The following is a 24,359-nucleotide window of genomic DNA, read 5'->3' as shown; positions in this document are numbered from 1 at the left end:
CACGTGCTTTAAAGCATTTTTGGTATGACGCAGGCGCGTAGGCGTTAGCCAATGCGCATGCGTTTACTGGACGTTCCGCATTGTTTGTGAAATCGTTGCGCCGTTTCTCTGTAGTGTGACACGTCAAGACGTTCTCAGGTCAAGCCGTACGCTCAATACAGCACATAAGTACTTCCATAAACTTTTAGTTGTCGCACTAAACTTGCAAAGCGACGAGCGACAGTCACTTGGTTTTTTCGTCGATTTTATCATGTCTGATGCTCCGGCTGTTGAGGAGGGTGAGCTGCCCTCTTCCCCCTTAACCGCGGAAGACGAGGATCTTGAGGAGGGTGAAATTCTGGAGTCAGACAACGAGGAAAATGGAGAAAAAGAGGCGAAAAAGTCACCCGAGCCGCCGCCCCGTGTCGGTGGCCAAAAGGAGAAGGAAAAGGATCGCGAACGCGAGGAAACTTCGCATCGTAATACAAGAAAGGTAGAGAGAGAGAACGGGAGAGGGGGCCCTATTTGAGGTGAACGGCCGTTGCGCGCTTGGTCGACATGTGGTTGTTAATATTAATGAATTCTTAATTTGTTTGGCGACCTGTGCAAGCAAAACGTTCGTTTTATCAACCTATACACCGCCGGGAACGAGTGACGGATATGCGTCGGGAAGTGTGTACATTTATGGTTTGAAGGGGCCTCCTTTTGGGTAACGTAAATGTTTACAAGTTTGCAAAGGATTTTTAGAAAAATGCAACCGGACTTCCAATTGATGTGTAACCGTAAAAGGCTCTGTAAGATTGTACCTGTAGTGTTACGTGTACCAATTGTGTATCACTTGGTAAATAGCGCAAAAACTTGAGGCCACGGACGCCCTTGAGTGTACGAGTATGGACGTCCATGGTCTTGCAGTTGGGCGGTGGCGCGACGTGATGGTTGTAGCGCAATATAGCAAGTTTCTATAAGTACACTATAGATATTGAAAGGACGCCGAAAGGGAGAGGCGAATGTCAACAAGGTGCGGGCAGCAGGCGTCTCTGCTTATCTAGCCGTGCGAAGAAATCCGAATGTGCCAAACTGTGGCCGTGCGTGCGTGCGTGCGGTGCGTGCAAACGGCGCTCGAACTATCAAAACTCGTGCGCTGAAACCGAGGCCTAGTATGGATGATGCAATTGTAGGCCGCAATTCTGCGTTAGGTTGCCTGGTACCGGGCGTGCAATAGTGATTACTCACTCATACTTGAGTGTTGAATTCCGGCACATTTCACATCGAAATCAATCGGAAACGACTTGAGGGGCGTGTCCGTGTTTACAGGAACAACTGGAAGGTTTACCGAAAGTGCATGTGTTTTTATGTGACCAAATTAATTGGCAGTAAGTTGAAATTGGGTTCATTGATTAGGCTGAATGGTGTGCATGTTGCTTGACAAAGTGAAGCTGAAGCTGCTTAGCAACTGTCTTGTATTAGATGGTTTCAGTGTCATGAATCCTGATGTCTACCTTAGCAGTGTTGACCTTGTCAGATAGAGTCGTCTGTCACCATTTCAGATGCACAAAATCTGCATCATAAATTCACTAGATTTCGGAAAGCCAATTTTTGTTATTTTTAAGATTTGGGACTTTGGGCATCAATCACTGAAAGTGTGTTTTGTCTGCATTGCTACTATATGGGGTACATTATTCTGTCCACATGGCAACCAAGACTGGCTGTTCTTTGGGATATTGATATCAATAAACACAATTGTAGTTTGGTACATGTTGCTGCTTTTGTCAGGGAATTGAAGTTTGGGCTGACTTCTATCCAACCAATCGATCGGTACCGTCACCACGTGCCAACAGGGTACATACATTTATTGCAGTGAAGTTTGCATTTTTATCTAGAAATGAAGGTTGTGTCTCATGTATTTATAGCATAGTGATGACTCCCCCTACTCGGACTCTGATCCTGAGCGTGAGGATCGATCTTATTCACGCAGTCGACGTGATAGGTATGATGATGAAAGTCACAACCGTTCACATGATAGAGAAAAGAGGCCGTTGTTGAGAGATGAGAAGACACACGAATATTTGAGTAGAATGAGGAAAGAGGCATCTAGAGCTCCAAAACCTCAGCCAAGAGTAACTTGCAAGTTTTGGGCGCGTGGTGTTTGTAGAAAGGTGAGTTGTAGACGTCGGGCGAACGTTTGTTGGTGCATGAACGAGTGGATGGGTAGGAGATATTGTTTAGTGGAGTGGTTGAAGATTGGAGCTGAGAAGCTCGATGTTCTAATGGGCGATGGTATGAGACTTTGCATGAGTTGATTGGGTGCATGTGAGTAGATTTGTTTGTCTGTGTGTGTGTCTGTCTGTGTCTGGCTGGCTGTATGGTATGTACATGTATGTCTGTATGTTTGTTTCTGTCAGTCTGTCTGTTTGCCTGTCTGTCGGGTCTGTTTGTCTGTTGTCTGTCTGTTGTCTGTCTGTTTGTCTGTCTCTCTCTGTCTGTATGGCTGTCTATTTGTTTGTCTGTGTGCGTGTCTGTTTGATTATCTGTCTGTTTGTCTATGTATCTGTCTGTCTGTCCAAATGTCAGTCTGTCTGTCGTCTGTCTGTTTATTCAAGCATGCCTGTCAACTGCACCACTTGTTGTACACCAATGCATATTGTATGTCAGGGTGATGAATGCGAGTTTGCACACGAAGGATCGCGACACAAGAAGAAGGAGTTGTGCAAGTTTTATTCAACAGGAGTATGTGTCCGAGGCAGAGATTGCCTCTTTCTTCATGATATCCTTACATTCACCTCAAATCAGTAATTAATCAATCACTTTATGCAAACTCATCAACAGTAAACAAACACAACAAACAGTACGCACACTGAATGAGAAACTGACACTCTAATGTTAGTGTTCCACTAACATAAGAACCAGCCAAACTGCGACTGAAATTTAATGCAACACTAAGGTATGAAACCAATGCAACAATCTGACTGTAACTGGTAGTGGGTTCATGCACTTTGGGAATGTAATTCTAACTGTAGGTAATGCACAAATGCTTGAACACACACACACACACACACACACACACACACACACACACACACACACAAGGTTGTTGGAGGACAGCCAAGATAAGCATTGACATGCCATGTCATTACTACATGCATGCATCAGTCTCCATGTGACCTTGGCCAAACTACAAAACTAGAACTAAAAGTTATGATAATATGGGAGCAATGCATTATCTCCAATATTCCGATTTGGGATCTAGAGTCACTGCTTGTTTAGTGTTTGAAATTTTATGACAGAAATAGTCATCACTTTGGCAACCTCACAAAATTTTTAGTCATCAAGGAGTTAAGACTTTTACAAATATTTCATTAATATCAAATAAATAAACTGATTGTTGTGGCAAGTAAACAAAATCCCAGGACTTCAGAGGTGTCACTCCTAATCTGACCCTGTAATTTCACTATCCTACTCTACAGCATAAAAACAAAAAATTATTGGGTCCACCATAACGTGGGTGACTTTAGTCGTCAGGATGGCAACCTCACTGGTTGTCACATGAACTCAGTTAGTTACAACCATTCAAACACAGTTGTTTCGTATATTTTTGTACAATACTTGAAGCCATCGAGCATACACAGAAGTAGACTAGGCAATCCTGTTGTGACGAAGTCATACTACAAAAATCGTGTGAGCTCAACTGCAATGTGTCTATGCCCAGTTTGTATAATTTGTTGGCACCTTGCTGTACAAGATGATCTCTAGATATTGTAGTTTCATTTTACTGGTAGAAGGATATTGTAAATTGTAGATGATACCAAGGCAGGAAAAACAATGAATAATGAGTGGCAGTTATGGTGTTTGAGAGTTAATTGGCAAACACATGACAAAAGAAGAGGAAAGATAGGTACAAACAGAAAGAGTTAAAGCAATGTTAATTCACAGGCTGTAGACACTTCAATCTGTGTGATGGTTCAGTGTGCCTGCTCTCTAATCTAATGCAGAAGTAGAGCACATACTAGTATGTACCATAACGTTTAATAGGCAATAAATGTGGATGTCAGAATTATAACCAGTCTTGCTGGATTGAAACAACTTGAAATGATCAGAAACAACACACTAGGCAATACACACTAGGCAATTTTGATTGGTAATTGACATCGCTACACTACTGATTCATTACCATTTATGTGTTCCTGCAAAGCAGCAACAAACCAGATACTTTGCTTATTAACTTGAAAATAGATTAATTGATATCACAAACAATCAGCAGATGGAAGTAGAAAGGCCACTTGTGAGCAGGTGTGGGTACACTGTGAAACAAAACTGCACACGTGGACATAAAGATTTTGATTTACAGTCCCAATGATGGAGCTTTCTGCACTAAATGGTACAATAGAGTGACATACCAGAAATGTGAATGCAGAAATGCAACTACAAAAGCCTCAGATATCTTAACATCCAAAAGAAAGCCTGAATGCGGCCGACATAAATGAGTGAATCATGTATCATGTTTATCAGTTGATTTGGTTGATTTCTGGCTAGTGTTGCTCTAGATGGCAATAGGTCTAAAATTTCTGTGTAGCTAGAGAGTATATAGACGATCTATAGGTGTGAGTGATAGACGAGAGTGCTACATTGGCCATTTTGCATAGACCACACAAAGAAATGTGATGCTGTAAGTGTTAACTCGATTAATAAGACATGTTAGGAACACAACAGCCATTGAACACTTACCTATCAGTGCTGGGAATGGAGAATCTAAAAAATGGAATCCGTGATTGGGTCACACATTTAAACCTAAAAATTAGGTAATGCATACGAATACATCATGCCTAATGGATTACTATTCAAAATTTGACCAAAAATTTTGTTATTTATTGATTTTGAGCAGCTGACAGCACACCTACCGAGTTTACTTAGTCTTGCACAAGCAGTTGTTTCAGGTCTAGACAATGAAATGCATTGTTAACTATGACATTATAGTGAGGGTTAGAGAGGCCCACACACATCGCCCCAGAATTCTGAATTCAGCATTATTGTTAATGTGAAAATTTCTTAGGGAATGTTTGGTTTTACATGAATAGAATAGGGATCTATCTGAATTTGGTAATCAATGTTTGACACCAGAGGTGGGCAGGGCTTTCAGAGTTACAGTGTGTAGTACCACTAAAGCAAAATGAACGAAGGCATTCAGCTGGTCTAACACTCTAGCAACAGCAATCAGGAAATTTTTGTCAAATTACATTGTAAATGTTTTGCCCACATATTTTTTCATTATTGTAGCTTTGACATATGTTAGGGAAGGTGGTTATAATGGCAGTCTGGCAATGTATACAGATGTAGCTTTCTCACGAATTCTCTTTAGATCACTCTGATTTAGCCATAGCTGAACTGTCGTGCTCAGCAGTGTGACTAATTTATGGAAGAAAACACTACACTTGATTACGTTTACATACATTCAACATTGCTGTAGGTATGAGCTTGACGTAGTTTGTACAGCAAGTGTTGCTCATTTGCTCTTTAATTAATTAAGCGAGCAGTTGCTTGTTGTTATGCATTGAACTAGCTGACAATATACACATGTATAAAATTGGTACAGTGTACCTGCATGCACACTGAACATCGAGTCACTCAACTGCTTAGCAACCTGTAAACAAACATTTACGACAATGTTTAGTCTATACTTTGTGTTGAATTCTTTCTTGACTCTTGTTTCACGTGAATTTCCATGCAAGTACTACCACACTGGAAATCACTGCTATGACGGTCCAGAATGCCGTTTCTCTCATGACAAGCTGACACCTGAAACAGAAGAAATTCTTCAGAAAGTTAGCCTAAGAGTACTTTGTAGCTATGAGTGAACACATGACATAACTTGCATTGTTCTTGAAGGCACTAAACTCAGCTCGAGAAGAGGCTGCCAACTTGCCAGTGCCTGAAACAAGAATGCAACAAGACAGTGTGCAACTTCCTCGTTTGTATGGCAGTGATGATGCAACTCACAATGCCAAAATCGATGTCAATCCAGGATGGGGCATTCCACATTCAAGTATAAAACGACAACTAATTATCGTGCCTGGTCGACCAGTCCTGTTGTCGTATCCTGCTGGAGACGTACCTGCACATTTACAGTCTCCTTTGCTTGGAACTCGTGTACCACATGTGAGTGAGGTGCATGTTAGAGAGTATCGTCAGCAGGTAGGTGAGTGGGACTACGAGTCAAGAAGTGAAGAATGGGTGAGAGACGAAAACGAGAGGAAAGAATTTGGCGATCACATTGAGCAGTTTGGGTATCAATTGGACAGCGGGGAAGGATGGCAAGATGGTCCTCATCCAAATGACTGGGTACCTCAGCATGAACCTCTTGCTGATAATCAACACAATCAGCAGAACTGGTCCTTACATAGACAGCCTGCCATGGAAGAAGACATTCACATGAAGGACAGACATCCAAATGATTGGATTCCTCAGAGGCAAGTGATATTGGAAGAACCTGCTGGTCCAATGCCTCAACCTCCAGACAACTGGGCTTCTCAAAGACAACCGCTTCTAGTAGTAGACAAGCAAATAGGACCCGACTGGGGACCACGGCAACGATCTCCACCTTTTGACAACAACAGCAAACCTCATAGAGGACGTAAGAATGACTGGATTTCACAAAGAGACATGAGAGGTGGTCTTGATGTCGTGCCGCAGTTTGATCTGGATGAGATTCCACCTAATTTTGATTCTCACCCACCAAAGAAACCAAGATTTGAACCGGAGGAACCTTACACTAAAAATGCCCTTGGAATAGTTGTGGGCCAGGTGAGGAGTTTGGCAGGCGAGACTCAAGAGAATATGGGAGTAATGCCAATGGACAGTCAGATGAGACATCCAACCAATTTAGACCCTAGACAGAAGGGGTTTGGAGAACCAGTTCCATATGTACAAGAAAGACCGCCACCACAAAGGCTTATTGAAGAACCCGTTTGTGAACAAGCAGATTTTCTTCCTCTTTCTCGTCAGTCTGGTGATCAGAAGTACCAAGAGTACAGACCATCAAAGGATAGACTTGACAGAGACAGACAGAACTGGAATACAGTGGATTCTTCATATATGTCTACAGACAGGGCAATGGTTAAGTATGCTGATGAGCGACCACAGGGAGAGTATGTGAATGAGAGGTTTGTCGGTGGATACGCAGGTGAAAACATGAGAGAGAGAGTGACTTCACCTCCTCGTCCTCTCTTTCAAGGATTGGACAGAGACGAAAGAAGTAGACAGATGGATGCACCAGGTTTGATGGATGAATCCAGATTGAGGAACAGGGTAATAGATGGTTCGAGAATAATAGATGACCCTAGACAGATGGATGGTCCTAGACCTATGGATGTTCCTAGACCCATGGATGGTCCTAGACTTATGGACAATCCTAGAGAGATGGATGCTTCAAGACAAATGGATGCTGCCAGACAGATGGAGGCTTCTAGATCGATGGGTGATCCCAGGCAGATGGAGGATCTCAGACACATGGATGATCCCAGACACATGGACGGTCGTAGGCAGATGGACCACCTTGGGAATAGGCAATTGGTGAGTTCAGGATATGGAAATGATGTTCCTCGAGAAAAGTACAGCCCTCCATTGGCAAGGGAGTATGGGAGAGACATGGACGAGAGAGCAGTTGGGGCATACAGAAATGAGATGCCACGAGACAAATTTATTCCACCAACTATTCCTCAACGTAGTCATTATGATGGAGACCCTAGCAGTAAGCAGATTGGTCAATTTGTAGATGAGAGATCTGGAAGTGCACTTCCACAGTTGTCACCTTTACATGCCATGAAAGGATATGAGAAAGATGTAGTGGACCATCCTGTGGGAAACTTCGTAAACAAGCAACCGTCTTCAAGAGACAGACTCAGTCCACAGAGACGGTATGAATCAGAAACGCAGCAACGAGACATGAGAAGCTCAGACACGGATTGGCAATTTAGGAGAAATGTTGGTGACACCCAGCCACCTAGACAAGCACTGTATGACCAGCCAAGTGAGAGATACAACATTGATCAGAATCAGGGACCTCCGGTCCAGGGTCATTTAGGTCGTGAAGAGCGACCTAGACCAAATGAATATGAAATACCTCAACCGGACATTGGAAGAGACGTCAGGCAAGTGCATGTTGGAGGAGGTGACAGGCAGCCACCCAGAGAGAGAGAACATATTCAGCCATTAATGGACAGACATGCTGATATACCATATGATCAAGGCCGAAGTGATGAAGGACCGTATGACATCGTACGGAGAGATCCTGCAAAAGAATTGAGATACAATCTGCCGGTGAGAGAAGAGGTTGGGTATGGTTATCCAGCGTTTGAAACTAGTACAAGACACAAATCACATGATCAGTTCACCGATGACAGGCAACAAGGATTCAATGAGAATCGTTCAACTTCGGAACAAAACTGGGACCAACGACCTGACATGCATTCACAAGGATACAGACACACTGAACAGCAGGTCAATCAGCAGGAAGCGCCCCAGTATCTCAGCTCTAAGCCATCACAAGATCCTCATTTTATGCCTGCTAATGCACCTTACCAGACATCAGACCGCTCAAACTCAACTATGTCTCATTCTGCCCTGCCAAGTGGTTCATACAGCTCTCATTATATGCCTTCTCATGGTGGCATGTCATCACATATACCGCACCAGGAACCAGCTGTCATGTTTGATTCCACAGGATTTAATCATTCCGTGTCAAGGCAACAGCCGAAAGAACAAGAATCGACTATCCAGGCTTCACGTGATCCGCGACAGAGAAGCAGAGTGCCTCTACCTGAGCAGACACCACCTCGAGAGAACAGATTACTATCGGAACCAAGGAAAGATGAGCTGCCGTATGCTTCTCCAACTGGGACAGTGTTGGATATCAAGATGGAAATGCCACCACCGAAAAGCAGTAGTATTACACCAAAAGTGATGCCAGCGTCTGCCAAAGAACAGCCGAAGAAACAGTCATTGGCTGACTTGTTTAAGAGCATTGATCCGACAGCGTCACCATTTGGATGACATAATTTTGAGAAGTTGACAATTAGCAATAATGAAGGATTTTGATTTACTTTATGCATATTTGGGTGCAGGCAAGGCAGTCTTGGTAGAGAATAAACTTGTTTACTCTGAAATTGGTTGCCTTTCGTTGCATTGTATTTGTTCCTCAACTTGTCTCTTTGCAGTTAAAATAAAATACTTAATTAATAAACAAAAAATGTGTACGTACTCGCATAGCCTCGAAGTTCCAGACCGTCTCCCAAAAGAAATGAGAGACGGTCTCCGAACTCGGTTTGATCAGAAGTTGATCCAGACCGTCTTTCATTTCTTTGGGAGACGGTCTGGAACTTCGAGGCTACTCGCAGTCCAGACAATTGGTGAATAATATCCCGGATCTCGTGGTTTTGTGGCGAGAATGAGTGGAGGAAAGGCAAGAAAGAGCGGTCTTAATGCGGAAGAGATGCTACAACAAGAGAACGATCATTTGACAGACAATTTGACGATGAAAGTGTCATCTCTCAAGTCTGTAAGACAAACAATGAGCCATTGACGTCGACTCCGAAACTTAATTTTGCTCTTGCACTTTCTGATATTGTCATGTCTGATAGCTTGCGTCTGATATCGAAAGAGAAACTCGGAGTCAGAACGTTCAACTCGACGACATGGTGCTTGTCGTTGTTTTCTATGAGTGTTTTGTTTATTTTTCTTGGTTTTTGGTGATTCTAGTTATAAAGTGAAGTGAATGAATAAATGAACTACAGAAATTTACTTTGTGATTTTAGTGTCTTCATGTATTGTAATGAATGAATGTAGGGCTTGTTGACTGGGTCTTAATTTTTGTAATTTACACTCTTGCGATCGATAGATCACAGTTGCCTCTTTCATGGTTTTCTGTTGGTGGTGATTAACTATAAGATATGCACGACTCTGACTTTTGTGGCAGTGGAGAGTGCAAAATGGATATTTGGTGTTGTCAACAGGATGGTGTTGTATGGATGAATGTATCTCGTATTGATAATTCGTAGAAGAAATTGGCGATTGTACAGTACAATGTTTCAATTTTATCGAATGGATCACACTTGTTGAATCCAGAGAAACTGGCTGTCTAATCTGGTAGATTTATCTTATCAAAATGGCATTTGGGGTATTACTCTTAGGCAAAGATTTTATTAGATTATTGTGAGATAGTATAGTGTCCATGCAGGTCAAGAGGTGTAGGTCATAAAACATGTTTGGGATTGACAAATTCTTTTAGTAGAAGATTGTTGCCAATGATACGAAGACGATACAGGGTAGAGGTTTTTGTTCATAAATCTGTACAGTTAGGGTAGGGACGTCGTCGACACATCTAGTCCCACCAGTGCAAACTATGAAGTTGCAAGTTAACTCTCTGAAAAAGGACACTACTTGCCCAACTTGCCATGCTATTGGACAATAGTTTCATGACACAACAGATGTGATAAACAACACGTCTGATGGTGTCATTGTCAGACTATTATGTAAATTATGACACTCTATTCTCACGCATCTACCATCATATGCTCCACTTAGCCTATGGGCATGACGTTTAAGTTAAATATTTTAATTTTTGAAAATATTTTAATCTCTACTGTAAATCTGGTTGCAATTATTGGTTTCCTTTCTTGAACTCTGTGATGTTTGTTTCCAGGATGATTCATTTGGTGGTGCCGGCACTCTCTTATCTGGCACCGTCAACAGAGTGAAGGGAATGCTGTTGGTCGGGTCGTCAAACAGAAAACTGACTTGCTACTTTGCAATCGCGTTGATCATACTCTTCTTTCTGTTTTACTATCTCTTCACTAAGGTAACTCACAAATAAGGGATCGTTCAAGAGACGAGATGGCAGGGTTTGTACAGTAAATATAAGTCGATGACAGTGTAATGTGCTACCAATTTCTACAGCAACATTTTCGTCCAGCTGCGATACAGACTACTCACTTAATTAAGCTTTCACTACTTCAGTTTAGGGTCGTGTTCAACGACAGGCACATCAGACGGTTGCTTTTGACTCGCACAGCGAAATCCCAGATTGGAAGCCGAGCTGTCAGGTGTGTTATTGCTTCTTGAAGCACATCGATATCGATAGCAGTACGACTTGTGGCACATGTACGATCCACCCTTCTTTACTCTGTCTGTGCCGTGAAGTGGCCCGGTTGGATTCAGTTGGTCGTCGCTCGTGTGCTGTATTTTGTACCAGTCGTTCACCCATTCCCATGCGTTTCCAACCGTGTTGTATAATCCGTATTTATTGGGTGGGAAACTGGTCACCGGGGCTGTCGTCTCGAACCCGTCTTCTACTGTGTTTTTCGTCGGGAATGATCCCTGCCAGATATTCATTCTGTGTTCCCCGTTGGGAAGTAAGTCATCGCCCCATGGAAACAGTTTGTTCTCTAACCCTCCACGCGTCGCATACTCCCACTCTGCTTCGGTAGGCAGCACCTTTCCTGCCCACTTGCAGAACTCTACAGCATCGTTCCACGACACGTGAACTACGGGGTGATCCATTCGGTCCACAATCGTCGTTCCAGGTCCAAACGGGTGTCTCCAATCTGCTCCATCCACGGGCAACCACCACGGGGCCGACGCCACAGCCTGAGTGATTTTTTCTTGGATCTTATTGGGTATGAGATAGTCCAACACAAACGAATTACCGAATCTCTCGGCTTCAGTTTTGTACCCAGTCTGATTGACAAAGTATTCAAATTCGGCATTGGTGACTTCATACACATCCATGTAGAACGAATCAATGGTCGTCCGACGAGCTGGACCTTCACCGTCTTGAGGCAGAATTGGCTTATCTAATCCCATTGTGAACGTTCCACCTGGGATCAACACCATGTGGTTGGTTCGTCGGTATGGAGACTCACCACTATTTTTCTTTTCAAAAGAATACATATTTGAATAATCATCCGGGGAATCTCTGACGTCCCGCTTCTCTCTGTTCATACCACAACTGCAACTTCCTTGTTTACTTTCGGTTTCCTTTGCTGCCGTGTTTCCGGCGCAAGTCTCTTCGCAGACGGAAAACATCGCATTGGACACGATTAGGACTGCTAGAGCTGCATATTTCGCCAGGGCCAGTTTCACAACCTGCAAAACAGCACGCACGCGCAGTGAACGACTTGAAGGATTGAACTCGGACGCGTGTGCAGCAACAAAGTATACTCATATGTACATTAGAAGTCTAGGCGAATTCTATTAGGCCGTACCATAGTTGTCTGCCCGCAGATGTGTGCTACCGGCTGCCGTCAGACGAAGAGGAAGTGCAAAATATTGCGCATGCGTAAATCCGTCAATGAGTCTGGAAGCAATACGATACGAATGTGGGCGTTTAGAAATCTTGGATCAGCTGAGGTTACCTTTCGAGAGCGTATACGAGCCGATAAAGACGGTTGGTGAGGGATGGGAGGCAATCAAGCGGATGAAAGTAAACAGAAGAATACATACGTATAGACTTTAGCTAGCTATCTGTGTCTGTGTGTATCTTTATTTGTATCTGCACACACACACACACACACACACACACACACACACACACACACACACACACACACACACACGCACACACACACACACACACACACACACACACACACACACACGCACACACACACACACACACACACACACACACACACACACACACACACACACACACACATACAGACACACACACACACACACGCGCACACACACACACACACACACACACACACACACACACACACACACACACACACACACACACATACAGACACACACACACGTGCACACACCACACACGCACGCACACACACACACACACACACACACACACACACACGTCTTTTACTAAACTAGGGTATTTGTTGAATTGATTTATAACTCACTAAACTCGGACGTTTGTACCTTGAAATTCAATATTTTTCTGGCATCAGGTGAGAGGGGCACCTGCTATTGCAATAGTCGGCACTCTGAGTATGGCAGTGGAGCTGAAATCGAAACAGTTCCAATCGTCTGAAGAAGTTGTAGACTTTGTGACTTCATCTTTTGATTATCTGAAAACCTCTCGACCGACGGCAGTCAATCTCTCTGAAGCTGCAAACAGATTTTCATTACAAGCTAGAGAGTTGGCCGGTCATCATCCCGACGATCCAGAAACTGTGAAATCTCGACTTATCACGGACATTGAGTCGATGCTTAAGAAAGATGTCGCAGACAACAAATCTATTGGCGAACACGGAGCCAATCACATTGCAAGCAGTTTGGCTGGTTCTGAGAAGGCACGTGTACTCACTCACTGTAACACGGGGTCATTGGCCTCAGCTGGTTATGGCACAGCTTTGGGTGTCATTCGTGCTCTACACGAGAAAGGCATATTGGAGCATGCATTTTGTACAGAAACACGGCCATACAATCAGGGCACCCGTCTCACTGCATACGAACTCGTCTATGAGAAAATCCCGTCGACTCTTATTGCTGACAGTATGGCAGCTGCCTTGATGAGAGAGAAAAAGCTCTCGGCCGTAGTTGTCGGTGCTGATCGTGTGGTTGCCAATGGCGACACGGCGAACAAGATTGGTACATATCAACTAGCAGTTGCAGCAAACTATCACAAAATTCCGTTCTACGTTGCTGCACCGTTTACAACAATCGACATGTCGAGGGCATCGGGAGCCGACATCGTGATCGAAGAACGACCAGCAGAAGAGCTGACAGCAATTCAAGGTATACGAATTGCAGCACCAGGAATCGAGTGTTGGAATCCTGCGTTCGATGTCACTCCTGCCGAGTTGATTACGGGAGGTATTATCACTGAACGAGGAGTCTTCATGCCCAACGAATTACCTAGTCAGACTGTCTGATACAAATTTTTGAAATTTTGATTAAGTTCTGATTTTCAAACACACAAGTTTGATCAAACAATTTATTCAACAGTAACTGAGTCAATATGTAAATTTATTTGTAGCATCATGGTGTTACTTATGTGTTTGTACTGGCTTATTGTTTGGTTGGTTTTCGAGTTCTTGTATTGCAAGTATGCCATTACAGTTGATATTACTGTTGTATGGTTGTTCCCAATTTATTTTGAAATCATAAACCTTTTAATTTGTTTATACTAATTTGGCAATTAATCAATAAACTAATAATAAATTGATAAATTAATAATAAATAAATAAATAATAAATAAATAAAAATAGACTTTACAAACCAGACTGATCTGGTTGAGCACGACACATAAATAAATAAATAATAAATAAATAAATAATAAGTAAATAAATAAATAAATTAGTAATAAATAAATAAAAAATAATAAATTAATAATAGACTTTACAAACCAGACTGATCTGGTTGAGCACGACACATAAATAGATAAATGAATAATAAATAAATAAATTAATAATAAATAAATAAATTAATAATAATTAAATAATAAATAAATAAATTAGTAATAAATAAATAAATTAATATGAAAAATTAATAAAACAATAAATAAATTAATAATAAATCAATATATTGATAAATTAATTTTTAAAATGAATAAATTAAAAAAAAATAAAAAATTAATAAAAAATTAATAAATTAATAATAGGCAGTATCGTCGTCTCACTGAGCAACCGCCTGTGGACATGAAAGAGACCTACGGATGGCTAAAGGCAGCGAATCTTCCTGCTGCAACTGAGGGACTGGTTGTTGCTGCTCAAGACCAAGCTCTTCGGACTCGGTACTATGAGCGCAAGATTCTACATCGTGATGTCAGTCCTACTTGCCGCATGTGCAGTGTAGGCCTGGAGACAGTCGACCACATTGTGGCAGGCTGTAGTGCTTTGGCACCGACGGATTACACTGATCGACACAATCAGGTGGCATCCATCATTCACTGGGACGTTTGTCGCCATTTTGGGGTTCCAGTGGAGAGCAGATGGTACCGGCATCATCCTGATAGGCTTGTGGAGATGGATGACATTACTATGATGTGGGATACCACCATCCCCACTGCCAGGAAGATCAAAGCCAATCGTCCAGACATCTGTCTCAGAAATAGGAAGACAAACACTTGTCTTCTTATTGATATCAGCTGTCCTGCTGATGGCAACATTGGCAAGAAACATGCTGAGAAGTTGGCGAAGTACAGCGACTTGCGAGTGGAGATAAGCCGCATGTGGCATTGTCGAACACTGGTGGTTCCGGTGGTCTTGGGAGCTTTGGGCACAGTGCACGCAGGTATTGCACGGTGGCTGGACATGATTCCAGGTCATCACAACCTGCAGCACTTACAGAAAACAGTGCTTCTGGGATCTACTCGGATCCTTCGTAAAGTCATGTCTTCTTTCTAGACTGCCGTGATGGTCTAAGTACTTCTGAAGCAGGGTTTGCTTCCGGTACTTTTAATAGACTTTACAAACCAGACTGATCTGGTTGAGCACAACAAAAAGATAAATTAATAATAACATACATAAATCAAGAATAAATTAATAAATATATTTTTATAAATTAATTTAATGTGGTTGAGATTTGTTTTAAAATTACATTTGTAGCACAATATGATATATTAATTTTGACATAAAATTAAGACTAATTATTTTTAAAGTCTACTGTGCCACGTGACTATGTCACGTGATCTCTTTAATTAATTATCCGTGATGGCTGCCTTTACGGCTTCCGTTATTCCTATCGTCTCTTTTATTCTTATAACGCTTGCCGTCCGTTGTCACGCTACAGCGTTAATCGAGGGTCTATACTGTGGCAAAAAGAATTGCTATGATGGTAACGCATGCGCCTTTGACTTTCTTTGTTGTCATGGGCGATTCGCTTGCTCTTTTCAGTTCTCGGGATAAACAGAGATAGTGACAAGCAAGATATTGCGAAATCGTATCGTCGCTTGGCTAGAAAGTATCATCCGGACGTTAGTAAGGTAAAATCTGTGTGTATGACGTCATATATTAGTGATGACGTGTATGGAGTGGAGTTTATGTTGTGGCTGGGCTGTGTAGGAATCCGATCCAGAAGAGAAGTTCCGTGAAGTTGCAAATGCGTATGAGGTTTGTCTGTCTGTATGTTATCTGTCTGTCTGTCTGTCTGTTTGTTTGCCCGTCTGTCCATTTGTCTGTTTGTCTGTCTGTCCATTTGTCTGTTTGTCTGTTTGTGTGTCTATCAGTTTATCTGTCTTTCTGTCTGTTTGTTTGTGTGTCTATTATTCTATCTGTTTGTTTGTCTGTCTGTTTGTGTGTCTGTCTGTTTGTCTATCTGTCTGTCTGTTTGTCTGCCTGCCTGTCTGTCTGTCTGTCTGTCTGTTGTCTGTTTGTCTGGTCTGTCTGTCTTTCTGTTTGTTTGTTTGTCTGTCTGTCTGTCTGTCTGACTGTCAATACATATATTTTCAAACATTGAACTATTATACACCATCTAAGCAAAGCAACTAAATACTGACTGTGACTGTCTGTCTGTTTGTCTGTCTGTTTGCCTGTCTGTCCATTTGTCTGTTTGTCTGTTTGTGTGTCTATCAGTTTATCTGTCTTTCTGTCTTTTGTTTGTGTGTCTATTATTCTATCTGTTTGTTTGTCTGTTTGTCTGTCAGCTAGGGAACAATAAACGTGAAGAGACTGACAATCAATGCAATGAATGCAGATTCTAATGCGCATCTTATCTGTGTTCGTGTCTATGACATTATATGAGGGGTTGACAGCTAAAGTGGCGTAAGCACCAGGCACTTAGTTTCAAGAAAATTGAAAGCAAAGTTTGTGATTTACATAAAGTCAAGGAGACTTCTTTCTAACTAATCAACTTGAAATGAATATACACTAGTGCAGTGAAAGTTAGTCCTAGTCGTTCCTTCCTCACTCTGATCTGCCATTCGAGTGTACACTCAATTTGCTTAAAGTAACGCGTGCTAGGAGATACACCACTACAGCCCTTGCGATACCTCTTACTTCCATAGTGCTATAGCGGAGTGTCTGATTTCTGACACACCTACGCTTCTGTCGCTTACGCCAATCTAGCACTAGGTAGATATCATTGCTCTGTATCATCTCCGCGGCCTAACTCAATTCTGCCTAATGTGTCACTTACGCCACTTTAGCTCTCAAACCCTCATATGTTCTAATGCTAAATAGCTCCATGTGCGTTGACTCCACATCCAATTCACATTCACTGTGATTGATTGCTCTTTGAATGCACTTCAAATGTGAAAAGGTCTTTACTGTAGTGCAGAGATGCTTGTATCTTTGTTACCTCTATATTTCCAATTACTTTATGTAAGATTAGTTGTAACTGTTTCGATCACATTGTAGATCCTCAAAGATGACGAGTCTAGACGAGACTACGACTACATGTTGGACCATCCAGGTAACTACCGATTCATCAATAATACTTTTCGACGTGAAATGACTTTTGTCGATTTTTAGAGGAATTTTATGGTCATTACTATCGATATTACAGACGCCGTATGTCACCTCAGGTCGACGTACGAGTCGTGATTGCTGGTGTCATCACATTTGTATCTATATTTCAAGTGAGCAAATGCAATTACTCAGTGTTTCTGCTGGAAATTTTCGATTAGTAGCCAAGGACTTGGCTAAAGGGGTTTGTTCATTTGTAGCCAAGCACTTTATTCAGAGCCAAGAAAAAATTGCCCAAACATCAAACTGCTAATTAATCTAAAAGACAACAGTGACGTTACTATTGATTCAAGTTTAACCTGGTCTAACAGACAGGCAGCATTCATCAATTGTCACAACAAACGTAGTAGTAAATCTGACATGCACATGTTGTGCTCAAAGAAACGTGACTTTGGTAAGACTAAGTCCACAAACCACACTTCTAGCATTCAGTGCCATCCTTCTTGGCTAGTTATACCAAAATTTAAAAACTCTGTCAAAATCAAAAAAATCAAAGTCTTGAAGTTTCGGCACTTCTGTCTAACCTACATATATGTTTAGCATCATTGAGGTCATCTTTATTGTCCTCTTTGTTGTGGTTTCTAGCATATATCGGTCTGCTTTCGTTTTACTTTAGCACTGACGTCTTCAGAACCTTATTTCTATAGTTCAATGCTCATTACGGAAGCCGTACAGTACACAAGGAGAGTGCACCAAAAGCATTCCAATGGAGCTCTAATGCATTGTACTAATTAGTAATGTGCTCTGTAATGACTGTGCTTGCAAAATCTGATCCTGAGAAAGGCGTACATGGTACACTGTAACAGTTAGCCAAATTAGCGACGAGGCATTACCATTTTATCGCCAGCGAAATCTGTTTGTGTTATTTGGCTATTTGGCGATCAGCCAGCGGAAACACTGAATTACTCCAATTTTCATTCTAGAAATTGTCAAGTATATTATTATTGGGTACAGATGGGTTTGCTGTTTGCTAGTTGAAAGTCATAGAATTGGTTACAATAAATGGATTTAATGGCTTCCTTATGTAGCAAACATTATTGTTCTGAAATGTCTGTAAAACATGCATTAATGTTTATTGTGTTGTGGGACGGATAGAGAGTCATACAATTTAATTTGTCATACAACATTGTCATACAAAATTGACTTGTCAATAAGAATGAGACTAACGAACAGACAGATAGACAGACAGACAGACAGACAGACAGACACAGACAGACGGATGGATGGATGGACAGACAGACAGGCAGACAGACAGACAGATATATTTGGCATTGGGGTGGATCTTGAATTGGATATTGCACTTGTTCATCCCTGGAGTAATGACACAGAAGTTTTATCAGCTACAACTCAGAGAGCAGCGGCAACTAGAAGAGAAAATCTGAAGATCAAAAAGTACGACCAGGAGCTCTTGCCTGGAAGTTTTCGACCAACATTTGTGCCTATAGTCTTCAAACATTTTGGCTGTTGGGGAGAGAAAGCTGGAGACTATTTGAAGAAACTGTCACAGCTATCAAGAGACGAAGACAGAAAGCCAACTGCATCAACCTTCAAGACGTACTGGAGATCTGTGTTTTCTGTGTGTCTACAACGATCAAATGCTAGAGTGATTGACAGTAAAATAAAGAAGATTGTTTCAAGAGACAGCAACATAAACATAAATAGTTGTAGGTAGAACCAAGCTCTATTGGCTTGGGTGGTATTTAGTTGCTTTGCTTAGATGGTGTATAATAGTTCAATGTTTGAAAATATATGTATTGACAGACAGACAGACAGACAGACGGATGGGTGGATGGACAAACAGACAGACAGACAGACAAAAAGACACAGAGAGTCGGATGGATGGATGGATGGATGGACAGACAGACAGATAGACAGATAATCTATTCTCATACACATTTTACTTATACATATGCTAGGATTTTTTAAATACAAATTAGGCCTCAAACAACAAAGTCATAAACTAATGGACTTGACCTTGAATGTCAAATTAAATCTATCTAAATCACCATGATTATGTGACAGTTTTGGAAGTTTTCTAAAGGCCTGTCCACACTGGCAACTGGATCGCGATCCAACCGCAACGCTGTCCACACTTGCAACTCGATCGCGATCGGATCGCGATCCGTCCGATCCACATCGCGAGGTGGATTCGATCGCGATCGGTTGAATCCAATTAGAAATAGTGGGCGTTACCTTCACGTACGCTACGCGTGTAGTCGGAACATCTAGCACTCCTCACTCGTCTTTGTTCTCGCTCACCTTACGTCGCTGTATCAACGCTTTCTACAAGCAAAGAAACCACACATACACATCGGTCATCAGTCACGTGATAGCGAAATGAGGCGGAGGTATCGTTTTCAAAGTGCAGTGTGGACGCTCGCTATCCCGATCGGATCGCGATCGGTAGGATCGCGATCGAATCGCGATCCATTCTGGTCTAGTGTGGACAGGCCTTAAGGATAACTTTGGCATTGCATCTTTGCAGAATTGTAGAAAATCTTTTTCTCTAATATGACATGAACATGGAAGCATTAGAATTGGCTACTGGATTTGCTGACTGTTGTGACAAATGCTGCAAGAAATACTCTGCCTTTGTGTCCCACCTCCCAAAATGTTCTATCACAAGAGGAACACATCTTGATACATATCCTCCTGGATCAAGCTCTTCTGAATATTTTTTCATTTTCTTTTCTTCTGTTGTCACGACAGCATGACCATTTTCCTTGCTAGCTCTCCTAATAATGTCTTGACTCCACGGATGAGCCAGGGACACATCAATAGGTCTTCAGTATTGATGTATTGATGTCTTGGTTCTGTTTGATGGGGAAGGTGAAGGTCAGACAGGCACTCACTCAACCCATTCAAGACTGAATTGTGAGACCACACAGGTCCACCCCATATTTGCAGGTTAAAAGATGGTAACCATATTCATCTGAAATCATGACCACAATCACACTTTTTAATCCAATTGGTGAAAGGTAGAGCCACTCCCAACCTCAGGTAATACGCTAAAGAAAATTCAATTGTTTTTAAAGCGTGCTTAGCAGATGTGGGAATGACATCAAGCCATGCACCAGCCCCTCATCCTTGCAGGGATCTCAACCGTGCTGCATCTCTATCAGACTGTGCTTGTATAGTAATATCAGTAGCACTATCACTGGCAATCTTTGTGGATAATCAATGCTGTAATTTCTTTGGATATGAAATAAAGTCATCAAGAGACTGTTGTTTTCCATGCTCGTGGTTTGACTTGGTCATTGGTGGTAAAGTTTGATAGGAACAAGCCACAGTGGAGCCGATTGACCCTGACAGTGATTTGCTGCTTTGAAGAAAGTTGACTAAATCAGAAAATTACGAAAACCTCTTAGATAAGTCTTTCATGGCTTGACACCATGAAGATAAGAAAGCTGCTGGTGAAATTTGACTGATCCGTGTCAATCCAAACCCACCAAATTTGATCTTTAAAGTTGCTTGTTTCCAATTGATATCATCCAGATGATTGTAACCGATAATAGTTTCAAACGATGATCTAGTCATATTATCATGTATGTTTGCTGCTGCTTGCAGATCAACAGGAAACATTTGTCTTGCCAGGTAATTCAGTCGAGGAACATGACAGTGACGTAAAATCAACATTGAGCTTTGACTGTCATTCAACTTGACAAGTTCAGAACAAAGACGATCACCAGATTTGGCTATATCCATGCATTGAGATCGTATGAAGTCTGAATTCCCTGTAGGAGTGCCCAAAATGATAGTTCCATCGTATGCAACAGAACAGGAGTTGGAAAATTGCAACACTCACCAGATGGACAATACAGTTCACACTTTCTGTCACAAATTTCTAACCCAACTTTCAAGAAAGAAGATTTGAGATTTTTAAAAACTGATTGAAGCTTTCAGTTGGCCCAACCACATACACATCATTCAAATATGCAAGTCTAGTGGCTTCATCAGGTCGAGTCAATACCTCGCATAGAACAGGGTGGATAGTGGCAGAAAACAGAGCCGGACCCAAAGGGTCACCTTGATAAACCCCTTCACTTGATGAGAGTACCTGTAAACGTTTGCTCGTGACATAGGTCAAGGAGCTGAGCTCTCCATACAGTTGCTTGACATGAGGGTATATATCTGCAACCTGATGTGCAATTTGTTGTAAAAGGCTTTCTCTAGGCACTGAGTTAAAAGCATTTCTGATGTTCGTTTTAAGAATTGACCAATCAGGGTTCTTTTTAGTAGAATTCGAATGTGGTGTGTGAGCACTTCCCCTTCCTCAGGTGTAGCAATACCATGTTGTAGGGGAGAAAAGAAGAGAGAAAAGTCAGAGGACTTCTGCTGACAGATGGTCTTAGCTGTAAGTCGCCGAAAGACTTCTCCAATAGGTATTGGTCTTACATCAGATTCAGTCTTTGGCAGAGGTATTAGCTTTGAAGCAGAAAGTAATGGAATGATTGTATGAGGGGCATCACCAGAAGCTATGGTATTACACACTGACAATAATGAATGAAAAGTGATTTTGTTATTAAGTAGAATTTGAACATGTTCATACCTTAATCCTGAAAGTCCACATCCTGAGAGCGTTTAATAGCATTGACAAAAACAGATTTATCGAGGCATATAGGATCTGGCATACCTAATCCGCTAGGAATCTTACTAGAATTGATGCTTCCACCGGATGTTTCAGCTTCAACATTTGAAGAACATCATCACTTTCTGGAGCTAAACCTTGACTTGTCAAAACCCTGGCTGCCCTAGAAATTTCACCTGACTGAACCAAATGTAGAGCAGTTTTTCTTCTGTTGTTACCATATGACGGTTGTTTTCGTGCAGTTACATTCTTGAAATGGATTAGCTCTTTCCAATGAAAATTTAGGAAATGCTGATGCCGAGCTTTTACTCCAACTTTGCCACCGCATACATGAGGTTGCAACAACATTCTAGGTAGTAAAAACAGAAGCTTTTATCCCACGTCATTAGATGGATCATTTTCAATCTTTCTAAGAGGAATGCTGCAACAATCTTGGAACAAGGACCGAAGACAAAGTGGAAGATTGCTAGTGGAACATGGTGGTAGGGACGTGAGGATGTCCTCGACCTGAAGAGAGTTGATCAAACTCCATGCCTCATGCTCAGTGTCACCACGTAAGTTTACTTTGGCTTCAGATAAACTTCCCGTAAAGGTTTCTCATACAATCTCACTCTGTTGGATGTATCTTCGTTACGATCAATGCCCTAACACGTGGAGCTTGACAAATGTTTTGTAGCTTCAAATGCCACCGAAAGCATTTAGGGCACTGTTCCGATCCATTAAAACTATGTGGACATTCGTCACTCTTGTGAAAATTTCGGATATGCGCTAAAATCCTTTGAGAGAATTTTTCCAATGACAGCCTGGAAAAGGACTGAACACTAGTCATTCGTTATACAATCAGTTTGTTTTGATTGAGGAAGAAATGTAGTTAAAGGTCCGCTTGTAGTCACTCTTCAAGCGTTGTTGTGTCACTCACTAGGCAAAACAGACTGGTTATCAAGAGCACTAAATAGGGGCGAGTTACAAAGTAGGTTTTCCTGAACAGCTGCAACATCTCATTTCAACTCAAACGCAACTCAAACAGATGCTAACCGACATAGATAGACAGACAGACAAGCCCAGACAGACTTTTAGAATTGTAGAATTTCTGAAGACTATTTGAAGTCGATTGAAAAGGCGGAAAGAGCGAGACTACATACAAATTCATGTCGCGTGACTGCAGCCCAGAAAGTTGTGAATCGTAGTGAAAATGTTTATGTAGGCAGTAGCTGTTGTGTTTGACAGTGATCAATTTACTGTATTGAATTTTGTGTTGTTTCTTGTTGTTAGTATATGCATGGCTGGTGGCGGTACAACGATGCCATGAAGTATCTGCTCAATGAGCCAAAGTACAGAACTATGGTGAGGGTTGAGTGTGGTGACTGACATCTTGACACATCCACGTACCCTTCACTGTGTCTGCAATCCACTAGAATCACGGTGTATGTCAGTACTTTGTATGTACAGTCGAACCTGTAACACTTGGTCTGTCTTGGATTACTTTAATTAAGTTTTTATTAAATGTGTTTGCCAAAAAATAAGAGAAAAACCATAGTCAATATATGTACAAGTAGGAGGCACGGCTGAATTGTGTTTTTCTTTCTTTCTTCTTTAGTAAAGACAACTAAACATACAGGACATCTATCCTTTAAACTTAGAGATAACCATAAACTACAGTACTGCAATTGTTTTTAACAGAAGAATGATAATTCTCACTTAGAAAGATGTAGTTGTTGTTGCACCTGTGATGTGAACCTGAAAGTCTGTCATCAATCTAGTTAGTACTTCTACCACATCATCCCTTGACTGACTAACAACGTGAATTTAATGGCCTACCTGACACATTGAACTAAAAGTAATTAATGAAATGATGGGAAATGAATGTCAAACTTTGTCAATTTTCATTGCTTTCCTTTCTCCTTTTTTCCTCCCACACTCCATCCATCACGTGCAGAAAGCTGCTTAGCAGCTTGAGGCCACCTTGTGTTATAATAAGTTATATGGACATTTTTTGCCCTTTCTAGTTTATGATACTTGCATAATATTTTTTCTGACATCATAGGCTGTTTCTAAGGCAAACGAGTTGGGACTGCTTTCGAAGATAGAAAGGCGTAAGAGACCAAAGGTTGTTTGCAATTGAGTATTACTAATTAGTATTTATCCGGTTGTGTCACTGGCTGTGTGTTCGTATTTCCAAAGGAGGACGTCAAAGCTGACGAAGAAGCCGTACTTCGGAAAATGTTGGAAGAAAACGTGGACGTCAGGTAGGATTAAATGCAACCGGTGTGAACTGATAACAGAGAGCAACAAGATTAAAGAAACTTGATTTGGCCAAATCCATTTAATTAAGGGGTGACAAAATCCGTTTTAAGGGGTGAAAAATCTCTTTTTAT

At 41.6% G+C, this 24,359-nt stretch overlaps 7 protein-coding genes across 8 annotated transcripts in view; 6 read left to right on the top strand and 1 right to left on the bottom strand.

Annotated features, from left to right (window-relative positions):
- Nucleotides 1-78: 78 nt before the first annotated feature.
- Nucleotides 79-4,929, top strand: LOC134181093 (pre-mRNA-splicing factor 38A-like). 2 transcript variants are annotated; one of them, XM_062648299.1, is made up of 4 exons: nt 79-472; nt 1,753-1,818; nt 1,890-2,135; nt 2,632-4,929. In XM_062648299.1, exons 1-4 carry the CDS (start codon nt 251-253, stop codon nt 2,770-2,772), a joined length of 675 nt encoding a protein of 224 aa, XP_062504283.1. In that variant the 5' UTR covers nt 79-250; the 3' UTR covers nt 2,773-4,929. The 2 variants fall into 2 exon arrangements, with proteins under 2 accessions (XP_062504283.1, XP_062504282.1); XM_062648298.1 differs by lacking the exon at nt 2,632-4,929 and having other exon boundaries at nt 1,890-2,611.
- Nucleotides 4,930-5,585: 656 nt separating this feature from the next.
- On the top strand, nt 5,586-9,218 carry LOC134181128 (uncharacterized). Its single transcript, XM_062648335.1, has 2 exons — nt 5,586-5,795; nt 5,860-9,218. Exons 1-2 carry the CDS (start codon nt 5,637-5,639, stop codon nt 9,019-9,021), a joined length of 3,321 nt encoding a protein of 1,106 aa, XP_062504319.1. The 5' UTR covers nt 5,586-5,636; the 3' UTR covers nt 9,022-9,218.
- A 176-nt stretch (nt 9,219-9,394) lies between these two features.
- LOC134180991 (BET1-like protein) lies at nt 9,395-10,934 on the top strand. Its single transcript, XM_062648175.1, has 3 exons — nt 9,395-9,526; nt 9,609-9,665; nt 10,670-10,934. The coding sequence occupies exons 1-3, from the start codon at nt 9,416-9,418 to the stop codon at nt 10,838-10,840; spliced, it is 339 nt and encodes a 112-aa protein (XP_062504159.1). The 5' UTR covers nt 9,395-9,415; the 3' UTR covers nt 10,841-10,934.
- Nucleotides 10,885-12,293, bottom strand: LOC134180988 (formylglycine-generating enzyme-like). The gene is made up of 2 exons (XM_062648172.1): nt 12,231-12,293; nt 10,885-12,111 (listed from the first exon to the last, which is right to left on the bottom strand). Exons 1-2 carry the CDS (start codon nt 12,231-12,233, stop codon nt 10,975-10,977), a joined length of 1,140 nt encoding a protein of 379 aa, XP_062504156.1. The 5' UTR covers nt 12,234-12,293; the 3' UTR covers nt 10,885-10,974.
- LOC134180989 (methylthioribose-1-phosphate isomerase-like) lies at nt 12,231-14,050 on the top strand. The gene is made up of 2 exons (XM_062648173.1): nt 12,231-12,448; nt 12,939-14,050. Exons 1-2 carry the CDS (start codon nt 12,317-12,319, stop codon nt 13,863-13,865), a joined length of 1,059 nt encoding a protein of 352 aa, XP_062504157.1. The 5' UTR covers nt 12,231-12,316; the 3' UTR covers nt 13,866-14,050.
- A 250-nt stretch (nt 14,051-14,300) lies between these two features.
- On the top strand, nt 14,301-15,419 carry LOC134180990 (uncharacterized). The gene has a single exon (XM_062648174.1). The coding sequence runs from the start codon at nt 14,631-14,633 to the stop codon at nt 15,336-15,338; it is 708 nt and encodes a 235-aa protein (XP_062504158.1). The 5' UTR covers nt 14,301-14,630; the 3' UTR covers nt 15,339-15,419.
- Nucleotides 15,420-15,644: 225 nt separating this feature from the next.
- LOC134181299 (dnaJ homolog subfamily C member 25 homolog) overlaps nt 15,645-24,359 on the top strand; it is an 11,078-nt gene continuing 2,363 nt past the window's right edge. Inside the window, exons 1-8 of the mRNA XM_062648546.1 lie at nt 15,645-15,768; nt 15,828-15,916; nt 15,996-16,043; nt 17,289-17,343; nt 17,403-17,509; nt 23,257-23,328; nt 24,029-24,091; nt 24,166-24,230. Coding sequence (XP_062504530.1) covers nt 15,645-15,768; nt 15,828-15,916; nt 15,996-16,043; nt 17,289-17,343; nt 17,403-17,509; nt 23,257-23,328; nt 24,029-24,091; nt 24,166-24,230 — 623 coding nt within the window. The remainder of the gene's footprint in view (nt 15,769-15,827; nt 15,917-15,995; nt 16,044-17,288; nt 17,344-17,402; nt 17,510-23,256; nt 23,329-24,028; nt 24,092-24,165; nt 24,231-24,359) is intronic.

Source organism: Corticium candelabrum, chromosome 6 (assembly GCF_963422355.1).
Source record: "Corticium candelabrum chromosome 6, ooCorCand1.1, whole genome shotgun sequence".
NCBI classification, from domain to species: domain Eukaryota; kingdom Metazoa; phylum Porifera; class Homoscleromorpha; order Homosclerophorida; family Plakinidae; genus Corticium; species Corticium candelabrum.
This window is presented reverse-complemented; position numbering and strand designations above follow the sequence as displayed.

What these genes read in the sequence shown, in the direction of transcription:
- LOC134181128 (XM_062648335.1), top strand. Translation starts at nt 5,637, where the DNA reads ATGTTTAGTCTATACTTTGTGTTGAATTCTTTCTTGACTCTTGTTTCA. An exon ending in CAGAAGAAATTCTTCAGAAA is followed by an intron (nt 5,796 to 5,859) that starts GTTAGCCTAAGA and finishes TTGTTCTTGAAG; the next exon opens with GCACTAAACTCAGCTCGAGA.
- LOC134180991 (XM_062648175.1), top strand. Translation starts at nt 9,416, where the DNA reads ATGAGTGGAGGAAAGGCAAGAAAGAGCGGTCTTAATGCGGAAGAGATG. An exon ending in AAGTGTCATCTCTCAAGTCT is followed by an intron (nt 9,527 to 9,608) that starts GTAAGACAAACA and finishes CATGTCTGATAG; the next exon opens with CTTGCGTCTGATATCGAAAG. An exon ending in ACGTTCAACTCGACGACATG is followed by an intron (nt 9,666 to 10,669) that starts GTGCTTGTCGTT and finishes GTTTGTTTCCAG; the next exon opens with GATGATTCATTTGGTGGTGC.
- LOC134181093 (XM_062648298.1), top strand. Translation starts at nt 251, where the DNA reads ATGTCTGATGCTCCGGCTGTTGAGGAGGGTGAGCTGCCCTCTTCCCCC. An exon ending in CGCATCGTAATACAAGAAAG is followed by an intron (nt 473 to 1,752) that starts GTAGAGAGAGAG and finishes TGCTTTTGTCAG; the next exon opens with GGAATTGAAGTTTGGGCTGA. An exon ending in CGTCACCACGTGCCAACAGG is followed by an intron (nt 1,819 to 1,889) that starts GTACATACATTT and finishes ATGTATTTATAG; the next exon opens with CATAGTGATGACTCCCCCTA.
- LOC134180989 (XM_062648173.1), top strand. Translation starts at nt 12,317, where the DNA reads ATGAGTCTGGAAGCAATACGATACGAATGTGGGCGTTTAGAAATCTTG. An exon ending in AGGCAATCAAGCGGATGAAA is followed by an intron (nt 12,449 to 12,938) that starts GTAAACAGAAGA and finishes TTCTGGCATCAG; the next exon opens with GTGAGAGGGGCACCTGCTAT.
- LOC134180990 (XM_062648174.1), top strand. Translation starts at nt 14,631, where the DNA reads ATGAAAGAGACCTACGGATGGCTAAAGGCAGCGAATCTTCCTGCTGCA.